Consider the following 12,495-nt stretch of genomic DNA (forward strand, 5'->3'; position numbering starts at 1 on the left):
CCACACCTGCCTTATTCTTTCATACTTTTTCTCTCTAACACAGAATTCTCTCTAGCATCTCTCATCTATGTACTTTTTCATGACACTTTGTGTTTAAAGTACTTTACTTCTCTATTCTAAATATCAACATAAAAGTTCAACCAGTTATAATTATTTAGTGAGCGTCAACACTATGCTAGACAGAATAAAGTTTTAAAACTCATGTAAGAGTTTGCCGTTTATGAAAGGTCACATTGAAAGATGTCCACCTCCATTATAGATGATCCTTTCTATACCATTTTTCTCCTCTCCTCCCTGTAAATCCTGTTTTTTAATCTCCTGTCACCAGATTATATTGCTCATTTTCTTCATTGTTGAAGTCACTTAATAACCTTGCAATTAACTCCTCCAAGTTTCCCAAATATTTTAGCTCTGGCCTAACGGTCACTCTTTCCAACATGACTCTTTTTTTCTTTTTTTTCTCTTCCTTTTTTTTTTTTTTTAGGCAAGTCAGCTGACAGCTTTACTGCGTTGGGGACGTGGATAGATCGCTCAGGAGCTCTTGGTGGGGCGAGTCCGCTTTCTCTTCGCTATCACAGGCTTCTGGCGCGCAGGCCTGCCGGATGGCGGCCACGCGCAAACCCGGGCGGTACTTGTTCTTTCGGATCACGTGCCGGATGCTGCCGAGGGCGGCCCGGGCATTCTTGTTGATGGTGGTCCGCATGTTGGAAGTGGCTGCCTTTCGCTGACTGGATCTCCGCTTCATGACCACCACGACCCCTTTGCCGTCTGCCGCCAGCTCCATGCCCACCGTCCGGCGGTGAATGAACCTGTTGTACCGGAAGGAGCTGCAGGCCTTCAGGTTATTGGGCTCGGTGCTATACGTCTGCTTGTTCCTCTTGATCAAGAAGCTGGAGCAGTTCAGCATGATCATCCATTGCAGATGTGCTGACATGGCGGCAGCTCCTCTCGTGGCGGCGGCCGGATACGCTCCAACATGACTCTTGATTTAATTGACAACTTCAATATATACATATATGATCCTTCCTGACATGTGGCCTCTTGCTTGCTTAATCTTCTTCCCTCTAAATATCTTGTCTTCCCTATTATCTCAGCCAATTAACTACCTGGCCATTTCTAGACCTATTCATTGTTAGTAATGCCCATACTTTCACAATTCTGTTTCATGCAGCCTCAGTTCTCCGACCATCATCTCCTCTTTTTCCAGCTCATTTGCTGCAGTATCTCAACCTTAACAGTCATATGCCCACTGGGACCTTCAATCTATTGAAGGACACACATCTCAGTCCGTCAACTCCCTTCACTAGGCAAAATTGCAATTCTGCTTGGATTTAAATCTCTTCAACACCTACACTTGTACAGCTAAATATGCATGTAGAAACACACAGCAACTCTGAATGATCTCACTTCAAAAATTCAATTTGAAAAAGTGTTGGAGGACTCTGAAGGCTGCCCACAATCATACTATATTTCACTAGTACATGTACTTTCCACTCTCCTTGAGGACGATTTCATACCTTCTCCTTTCTTCTTAAATTTCTAACACCTCCATCCTAATACTCCCAGTTGATGGCTTTGCTTTGTCTCCACTGAGAAAACTGAAGCAACTAGAAGGAATCTCCAGAAACTCTCACAGCGACATGTATTCACCCACAATTGAACCCGTATACTTCGCTTTCTCTCAAGTTTCTGGATAATGATTATTTACTCCTCTCTAAAACCTTCCCTTGTGCACTAAATACAATTTCCATCACCTATCCAAGAACTGCACAATAGAATTGATTCCCTTTTCTCTGCATTATTAATTTTTTATTATGTAGTAGAGAAAATCACCACCAGCAAAAATGTTATTTTTCTCTCATTTTAAAAGAATCATCTTTTAAACCCCGTTCCACCTACCAGCTATAACTGATTATCTTCTCCCTTCTGCAGCAAAATATCTTCAGATATTTGACTATACCCAGTAATATCAATTCCATTTCTCCTAATGCTCCTTAATCCTCTCCAGTCAGATTTGCCCCCTGATCATTACACCAAAACTATTCATGTCAAGATCACCAATTACCTCCAAATTGCTAAATCCAATGGTCACTTTTCAGTTCTTATCAACATCAAGTATATTGTCCTTGACATATTCTCTTCACTTTGCTTCCATGATACCACACTCTTGATTCTCTTCTAACAATATTATTTTTACATCTCGACCTTCTTTGTTGGTTTCTCCTCCTCTTCCAGACCTCTTAATGTTGGAGTTCCCTAGATCTCAGTCCTGTATTCTCTCCCTCTCCTCTGTCTGCATCCACTATACCGTGGCCTCAATCAGCATATACATTTTAATAACAGCAGCCATGTCACCCGAATTTAAACTTCTTTCCCAGACATGTTTTCTGAACTTCAAACTCCTATACACAACTGCCTACCTGCCAGATGCATTGAGTTGCCAAATAGATATCTCCCACTGACTTGGCCAAAACTGAACTTCTCATTCCCTTCCTCCTGCAAACCTATTCCACTCAGTCTGTTTTGTTTTTTCATTTAAATGGATGACCCATCCTTTCAGTTGCTTTCAGACAGAAATCTCGGCTTCATTCCAGGTTTTTCCCTTCTCACATCCATATCCAATTTTGGGGAAATCCTGTTGTAATATCTTAAAATATATCCAGTACCTAATCATTTCTCACAATTCTCATTGCTACCACCTCGATACCAAGCCATGATTATTATTATCCCAGTGATTACTGAAATCATCTCTTAACTGGTTTTCCTGCTTCCACCTATGTGCAAATGATTTCAACACAACAGCCAGTGATCCTTGTCAAATCTAAATCATATCAAATCTCTCCTCTGCTCCAAACCCTCTACCAGTTCCTCTTCTTAGAGTGAAACACAAGTCATTACAAGCACCAACAAGGCACTATAGTAACTGCAAGATCAGGCTCCACTTCCTTTCTGATCTAATTGTTCCCTCACTCATTCACCTCCAGCCACCTGAACTCCTTACTGAACACACCAGCCATACTTATGCTCTAAAGGCTTTCACTAGCATAACTCTTTCTTGGGATGTTGTCCTCCAGATATGTGCTTGCCTATGGCCCTGAACTACATCAAGTCTTTGTTCAGATAACATCTTCTCAATGACATCAATTTTCACCATTTAAGTGAAAAATGCAACCCAACCCCCTTCTCCTTAGCTCTGCTTTGTTTTCTATAGCATTTATTACTTTCTCTCATCTAAATATTTTGTGTGTGTCTGTATGTGTGTTCCCCTAATGTAACCCTAGTGCCTAGAATAGTAGACACATGGTATGTGCTCAATTAATATATAAAATAATAAATGGATCAAATAATGAAGTATAAGCTTATCAAACCTACACCCTACACACACACACACACAGCTCTAAAGAGAATTGGAAATTTATCCTTTATAATTGAAATATGATGATAATATACATCTAAATGATAATTAATAATTCTATATACAGAATAATAGAGTCTCAAAATTGTGAAGAACCTTAAAGCTCATATAATCCAGTCATGTATGCGATGTTTATGTTTCTTCTACATGTTTTCCCATAATAATTTTCTAGTCTATTCCTGAATACTGCAGTAATGGAGGACCTTTTGCATGATTTGCAATAAGACAACTGAAATTCAAGGTCAATTAATGTTGCTTGATATTTTACAGCAGTTAAAGACAGTAGGAATGATAGAATCTGAAACCAGGTCTCTTGCCTGCTAGTACCCTTCATTACACTCAACTCTGTATAGAAAACCTTTAGTGCATTGAAATATATGTTTACTGAATAAACCAAATGACTTCTTTAAAACTGGCAGTTACAAAATTTTTATATAATTGCAGTCAATTTAAAAGCATTATCAAGAGTCTACACATGTAGATAACCCTCAAAAAAAAACTTGAAAAACACTCATTTTAAAATTGAAATTCTTTTGTAAGTTTTCTCATTATCGGGCAATGAGGCTGATAAAATAGTAGCATCAAGTGATACTACGCCTAGGGAAAGAGAATTCACAAAATATCTGAGGTAGAGAATTCCACTGGTAACTTCAAAACACCACCATACTACACTCTAAGAAATCTGCCTTCACGTTAGAAAGAAGACAAAAATGAAAGCAAGAACAGAAATAATGTAGATAAAACAAAGCCCTTTAAAGTTTCCCTCCCAACATAACTCAAGCAAAGATTGACTCTATCACTTAGAAAAGTCACTGTACGTTCTACTACTAGGTGAGTAGAAAGAGGTACTAAAAAGAAACAAAACCCACAGAGTATGTCTGAATTGTGAGTTTTTCATATTTTAATTATGTTTTGGAACTCTGCTCACCATAGCATGCTGTGATACAAAGGAAGAAAAAACTAATAAATTATAAGAGTCAATGAAATGGTCATAATTAGGGTGTCTAAAGACAACACAGCCATCACGAATAACAAAGTGCTCAGTGGTGTCATTAAACTGCTTAAATTTCTAAAGATCTTCCTGTCAGAGTTCTTCTGTAAAGGTGTTATATTTAACGGATAAAAGGACAATTTTTATTACTGTGAGACTCTGAAATGTAAAACAGCTTGACATTTTTGATGCACCATGTCACAGCATATCATGCTCAAATAGACTTTATTCTGTGCAGCTCAATTATATATACTACCAAATGTAAAATAGGTAGTGGGAAGCAGCCGCATAGCACAGGGAGATCAGCTTGGTGCTTTGTGACCTCCTAGAGGGGTGGGATAGGGAGAGTGGGAGGGAGACACAAGAGGGAGGAGATATGGGGATATATGTATATGTATAGCTGATTCACTTTGTTATACAGCAGAAACTAACACACCATTGTAAAGCAATTATACTCCAATAAAGATGTTAAAAAAAAAAAACTTTTAAAACTTCAAAAGAACACAGTGTCTTAGAATCATTTCTCAGAAGGAGCAAATTCTTGTTACCATGTTAGAAAACGGAAAAACTTTGTTTTTAAAACAAAAACCACACCACATTAAAATATTTGTAAACTGATTCTCTCATTTTTCCTCCAAAGACTCTCTATATCTACTTGTGCTCTTGTTTTGTCATTATATACATATTATATACATATATAATATATATATATGCATTTGCTTATATATACATTATACAAATGTATATATTAGTTTCTTGGGTCTAGAAAGTTAAAGTTACGGGAATAGGACTTTAGAATTGTAAGGAAATTTACTGGGAATCTACTCCAACCTCCAGATTTTACCAACAGAGGAACAGAAGTGAACAAAATTTAAAAACAAACACATCGGGCTTCCCTGGTGGCGCAGTGGTTGAGAGTCCGCCTGCCGATGCAGGGGACACGGGTTCGTGCCCCGGTCCGGGAAGGTCCCACATGCCACGGAGCGGCTGGGCCTGTGAGCCATGGCCGCCGAGCCTGCGCGTCCAGAGCCTGTGCTCCGCAACGGGAGAGGCCACAACAGTGAGAGGCCCGCGTACCGCAAAAAAAAAAAAACAAACACATCAACAGAATCCAGGTTAAATAGAATCTCTGATGGACCCTTATATTTTATGTCATATACATATTAGGTTTGAAGATCTTTGCTTGAATAGATTAAAAAATGACTTCAACTGCAAAGATTACTACCTGCATGGAAAGTCATTCACAATATCCTTCATGTTTTAAATTACTTACCTGCAAAGGTTAAATAAATGTAAGAACCACAGTTGATTTGCCAGGTAAAGAGAAATAATATTATATGCTTGCTCTTATTTCAAAGCTAAAAAAGATACTATTTTAAAGACATGGGTCACACCCTGAAGTAAGTATGTACATTCGTGAGGACATCTATTATTTTTCTTTCTTTTCCTTATTATATAGTTCTACAAAGAAAACAAAAACTACAACAAAAAAGCAGACCAAACCAGTGCTGACAAAATTACTTGCGGTGCATAGTCAGTTGTGACTGTTCATGTGGGAACAGAGTTTGGGACTGTAAACAAATCCTTGCTGGAGAAAAGATAATTTCATAGACCAGTGTTTGTTTTGTTTTTTCTATTTTAGTGTTTATGAGAATTGCCTAGTAATCCTTTTCAAAATACAGATCTAGGCTCTCCTGTCAATGCAACCCCAACCTCCACCTACTTGGAGATTTTAATAAGCATCCTACTTGATACTAAGGCACTGGGTGTATCTGTAAGGTTAAGGGAAACATTTTTCTCATCCTGTCTGCCCTCGACCTTTAGTATACTGATTGTTTCACAAAAGTACTTAATTTGAGAACTGGAATAACTCTAACTGCCTCGACATATAGAGAATTATTTTGGCTTGAGCACAACTCAGAATCTGAAAGATTTGTGTAATTATTTAGCCATTTTTAAGAGGAATATTATTGCCACTAAGCATATCCCTATGCTACTAAACTGCAGGAAATAGATATAAACATTTTTACCATTCATGGAACCTGATTTCAAAGGTCTTCCTAGGGAAGAAGTTACATAGCACATGACAGAATTTGTCAAGGGATCTGGAAATAACTCAAGCTAATATATTAACCACACAAAAAAAAAGTAGGTGGAACTTTCATCTTGGATGACAATATAGCCAATTTAGGGACAGTTTCAAGGTTAGGAGACTGAAGTGAAAAAGCAGGGTGACTATTAACAGAATCAAAGACTCTCAGATTTGGAGATAGCTAAAGACATTATCCAATATAGTTACCCACCCTATCCTAATGATATAATATTCTTGACAAGGCCTTGATAGTTTCTGATTAAATACTTCCTGTGACAGGAATGAGACAGGAAACTTTTTAAAAATGTAACTATGTTTATCCCATTTTAAACAACAGGGTTAGCAAAAAATAATTAGAATATATGGCTTTGAGTTTTTACACTAGGATAAGTTTTTACTTCTTAGCAATATTGATTGTGATATTGCTTCTTTGTGCTTCCCTAAGTTTGATTAAGTATTTGAGCCACATAGGAAAAACCCATGATTAAAATGAATGTAGCAATTAAACTGTGCTACTAATGCAGTAACTTTGGGGAAGTTTTACTATAAATGGCAATCCCCATACTATTGCTGCCAGGCAAGGCAAGGAAGAAGTAAATTAAAGAAAAATAAAAGACATGGACACACCTTGACTTGCTAGCAGGGTCATTTATATGTCTCCTATCTCTACTACTTCTTGAAACCCAATCCTACTCTCCCTACCCTCACCTCATCAGTGGGAGGAGGGGTGTGACTTGATGGGGACTTAGCACAGTCAGGCTGTAGTCTTCAAGGAGTCATCTCCAGATGACTTGTCACATCCATCTTGGAGAATAGGTTCTTAAACTGTGACAGTATCCTATTGTGCGGAAAAGAATTGGGTAAAAAAAAGGAAAAGCTAGTTTTTCTTTATTTACTGAATCACAGATTAAAATCTTATGTCTAAAAAACTTACATACTAAGAAGACTCATGATACTTTAGCATGGTGGGTCCTGGGAGTGACACAAATAAACAGTTTCTACTGCTGACCCCAGGACCTGTTAGAATTTAAAGATGAAGTGACACGCATATTCCCTTCTCCCTATCAGAGGGCAAGTTTTCGAAGTGGAGCCTCTGCATACCTTTTACCCATGAGCCAAGTTGCCTAGAGTCTTAGGACAAACACTAAAATACGGAAAGTAAGGTTTTGCTGAATGTCATTGATTGGTTTGTAGGCTCTCAGACGGTTAACTTTTACTCCAGACCTGGATTGAAATGTATGTTCTTCAAGTCAGAAATAATTATCATCTCTCTAGTAAGGACACATAAGTTACTGCAGAAACATAGTGAACCTAGCCCAAACAAATGAGAATGATCAAAAGAAGAAAGCAACTAATTCTATAGATATGTGATGAAATTGATTAGAAAATCGAACATTTTTCCAAAGAGACAAGATGAAATGAGTGACCCTGGAATCACCACTGACTGCCATTAGTTCTAGCCTTTGTAAATAGGTAGAATACTTATCATCAGTCTTCAGAATGTCATCCATTCAACTATTTTGAAATTTCTATTTTGTTGCTTAAATATTCTATTCTGTAGGCTAATCTGCCACGGCTACTTTACCAATTTTGATGCTCCCATGACAGGGATTTAAGACTTTATCTTCTTCTAAACCTAGAGTTTCCTCTGCTCCTCTTAAAGAACTGGCCACTGCAACAGAAAACCAAGATAAAAGTAGCTTAAAATGTCAAACAGATATATTATCTCAAGAACCTAGTATCTCTCCACCGACACTGACAAAATTCTGATTATGACTAATTTATATGAAATAAAAATTACATTTACATGACATTTAAAAGTAAAAAATTTTAAACTTACTAACAAGTTGTAAAGATCTAAGGCACCGAGAGATGTTTTGAAAAGTATTTTGGAAGATGGTCCTCAAAGACTGCCTACAAATACATGAAATGGAGTAGAATTCTGGCAACAATAATTTATTTTTATTAACGCTAATAGCTATTCTACTGAATCCAGTACCAAAGTGTTATCACGGATGGAACTGGCTAGTTAAAATATCTGTATTGATCAAAATGAAAGAATACTTATAATATAATCAGTTAAATTTCAGAGAGTCAAAATTAATGCAACAAGTGGATTGCATTCTAGAAAATATATATATTTAAATTCTTTGCACAACTTTCAAATTTTATTTTTCTTACCCTGCCAACTGTGCCATTGTGGCAAAGGTCCTGAAGTGCTTCATTAGAAACTGAGTTTGCTAGTTTGAGTACAGTTTAGGTTACTTTTCAACAAATGGGGTTGAATTGCTAAGAATCTGTCCATCTTTTTCTTCTGGTGATTGACAGCAACCATCTGCAGGGTGGCTGATCTGACTGGAAAAAGAAACTCAGCCTTCGTAAAACCCACTCAACTAGTAAAAATACATTGGAACATAATGACATCAACTAATCTGTAGTTATAATAATCTCTGATCACTATAAGCTCTTTATAATTTGAAAACAAACATCATTTCCATTAATTCTGGCAATAAACCTATGAAGAATTCAAGAAATGAATTATTAACCCTCTTTTACAGATAATCTTGCTGAACCTCAATTTTCTTAACACATCAGAATAACAAGATAAGTAAGTGACTGAAACAGAATCAGACTCAGGTATTTGTTCTCCAGCCCCATGCTCTTCCAATTGTCAGACAATTCTGTAAGGAATACCTGTTATGAAGATAAAGTCTAGAAGATACCCAAAACACCAAAGACTGTCCACAGCAAATCTGGATGCATTTATTGATTTACATAATTTATAATAGCATGTGAAGTGAAATGATTTTGAATCTGCTAAATAAGTTGTCTTTATTGTGTTGGCCAAATTTCTGATTGCTTAATTTCAAAAGGCTTGTCTAGTTCTTTTTTCACTTATTATAAAATGATTTTATGTGAACCTTTATATAAAATTGTCAAATTTAGCCTCCATAAGCTAAAGTAGGTCAGTGATTAATATCAATATATTCTGTAAAACGAAAGAGGGAGAAAGGGGGAAGAGGAAAGACACATTTTAAACAACCAAGTAACACTGAGCTTTTATAATTTGTTGCTCTTTTGTAAAACTCTCCATGTGGTCATCTAGAGCAGGTTTCTGTCCCAAGTTTTCTGAAAGACTCCTTTAAAAGAAGCTCCAAACTGGGATGCCGGGGTATTAAAATTTCAGTGAAGCATTTAAGAAGAAGTATGGGATATAAAGGCATCAATAGCCATTCATTTGTACTGGAAACACTACTTGATTAAATGAAAATCTAACTGCATTGGGTTTATTACATTTTGTAAAGAACCTTCCAAAAAATGTCACCCACATCTACCTACTTTTCCTTACTCGACATAATTACTCCCCTCAAACTTGTTTTGTAAATGTATCACTAATTTTTAAGCATGAATAAAATATATGTGGAGCCCCATCCACCAGAGGGAAGACAGCAGAAGCAAGAAGAACTACAATGCTGCACCCTGTGGAATGAAAACCACATTCACAGAAAGACAGACAAAATGAAAAGGGAGAGGACTATATACCAGATGAAGGAACAAGATAAAACCCCAGAAAAAAAACTAAATGAAGTGGAGATAGGCAACCTTCCAGAAAAAGAATTCAGAATAATGATAGTGAAGATGATCCTGGACCTCAGGAAAAAAATGGAGGCAAAGGTAGAGAAGATGCAAGAAATGTTTAACAAAGACCTGGAAGAATTAAAGAACAAACAAATAGAGATGAACAATACAATAACTGAAATGAAAAATACACTAGAAGGAATCAATAGCAGAATAACTGAGGCAGAAGAACTGATAAGTGACCCGGAAAACAGAAAGGTGGAATTCACTGCTGCAGAACAGAATAAGGAAAAAGAATGAGAAGAAATGAAGACAGCCTAAGAGACCTCTGGGACAACATTAAACGCACCAACATTCGCATTATAGGGGTCCCAGACAGAGAAGAGAGAGAGAAAGGACCCAAGAAAATACTTGAAGAGATTATAGTCGAAAACTTCCCTAACATGGGAAAAGAAATAGGTATCCAAGTTCAGGAATTGCAGAGTCCCAGGCAGGATAAACCCAAGGAAAAACATGCCAAGACCCAGAGTAATAAAATTGACAAAAATTAATGACAAAGAAAAATTATTAAAAGCAACAAGGGAAAAACAACAAATAACATACAAGAGAACCCCCATAAGATTAACAGCTGATTTCTCAGCAGAAACTCTACAAGCCAGAAGGAAGTGGCACAATATATTTAAAGTGATGAAAATGAAGAACCTAAAACCAAGATTACTCTACCCAGCAAGGATCTCATTCAGATTCGATGGAGAAATCAAAAGTTTTACAGACAAGCTAAAGCTAAGAGAATTCAGCACCACCAAACCAGCTCTAAAACAAATGCTGAAGGAAGCTCTCTAAGTGGGAAACACAAGAGAAGAAAAGGACCTACAGAAACAAACCCAAAACAATTAGAAAGTGGTCATAGGAACATACATATTGATGGATACCTTAAATGTGAACAGATTAAATGCTCCAACCAAAAGACACAAGCTCACTGAATGGATACAAAAACAAGACCCATATATATGCTGTCTACAAGACACCCACTTCAGACCTAGGGACACATACAGACTTAAAGTGAGGGGAAGGAAAAAGATATTCCATACAAATGGAAATCAAAAGAAAGCTGGAGTAGCAGTACTCATATCAGATAAAATAGACTTTAAAATAAAGAATATTACAAGAGACAAGGAAGGACACTACATAATGATCAAGGGATCAATCCAAGAAGAAGATATAACAATTATAAATGTATATGCACCCAACTTAGGAGCACCTCGATACATAAAGCAAATGCTAACAACTATAAAAGAGAAAATCGACAGTAATACAATAATAGTGGGGGACTTTAACACCTCACTTACACCTATGGACAGATCATCCAGACAGAAAATGAATAGGGAAATACAAGCTTTAAATGACATAATAGACCAGATAGATTTAATTGATATTTATAGGACATTCCATCCAAAAACAGCACACTACACTTTCTTCTCAAGTGCACACAGAGCATTCTTCAGGACAGATCACATCCTGGATCACAAATCAAGCTTTGGTAAATTTAAGAAAACTGAAATCATACCAAGCATCTTTTCCGACCACAACACTGTGAGGTTAGAAATCAATTACAGGTAAGAAATATGTAAAAAACACAAACACACAGAGGCTAAACAATACGTTACTAAATAACCAAGAGCTCACTGAAGAAATCAAAGAGGAAAGCAAAGAATACCTAGAGAAAAATGACAATGAAAACATCATGATCCAAAACCTATGGGATGCAGCAAAAGCAGTTCTAACAGGGAAGTTTATAGCAATACAATCCTACCTCAAGAAACATGAAACATCTCAAATAAACAATCTAACCTTACACCTAAAGAAACTAGAGAAAGAAGAACAAATAGTAAAAGGAAAGAAACCATAAACATCAGAGAAGAAATAAATGAAATAGAAACCAAGAAAACAGTAGCAAAGATCAATTAAACTAAAAGCTGGTTCTTTGAGAAGATAAACAAAAATGATAAAGCTTTAGCCAGACTCATCAAGAAAAAGAGGAAGAGAGCTCAAATCAATAAAATTAAAAATGAAAAAGGAGAAGTTACAATGGACACTGAAGAAATACAAAGCATCGTAAGAGACTACTACAAACAACTCTATGCCGATAAAATGGACAACCTGAAAGGAATGGACACATTCTTAGAAAGGTATAACTTCCAAGACTGAACCAGGAAAAAATAGAAAATATGAACAGATGAATCACAAGTAATGAAATTGAAACTGTGATTAAAAATCTTCCAACAAACAAAAGTCCAGGACCAGATGGCTTCACAGGTGAATTCTATCAAACATTTAGCAAAGAGCTAACACCCATTCTTCTCAAACTCTTCCAAGAAACTTCATAGGAAGAAACACTCCCAAACTCATTCTACAAGG

At 36.7% G+C, this 12,495-nt stretch overlaps 2 protein-coding genes across 2 annotated transcripts in view; both read right to left on the reverse strand.

The window, feature by feature from the left end:
• KCND2 (potassium voltage-gated channel subfamily D member 2) overlaps positions 1 to 12,495 on the reverse strand; it is a 474,303-nt gene that overhangs the window by 403,298 nt on the left and 58,510 nt on the right. The window lies entirely within an intron of this gene.
• Positions 475 to 984, reverse strand: LOC132524165 (large ribosomal subunit protein eL28-like). The gene has a single exon (XM_060156002.1). It carries the CDS (start codon positions 932 to 934, stop codon positions 503 to 505), a length of 432 nt encoding a protein of 143 aa, XP_060011985.1. The 5' UTR covers positions 935 to 984; the 3' UTR covers positions 475 to 502.

This window comes from Lagenorhynchus albirostris, chromosome 8 (genome assembly GCF_949774975.1).
Source record: "Lagenorhynchus albirostris chromosome 8, mLagAlb1.1, whole genome shotgun sequence".
Classification (NCBI taxonomy): Eukaryota; Metazoa; Chordata; class Mammalia; order Artiodactyla; family Delphinidae; genus Lagenorhynchus; species Lagenorhynchus albirostris.

Coding starts and splice junctions, on each gene's coding strand:
- LOC132524165 (XM_060156002.1), bottom strand. CDS start 934: ATGTCAGCACATCTGCAATGGATGATCATGCTGAACTGCTCCAGCTTC.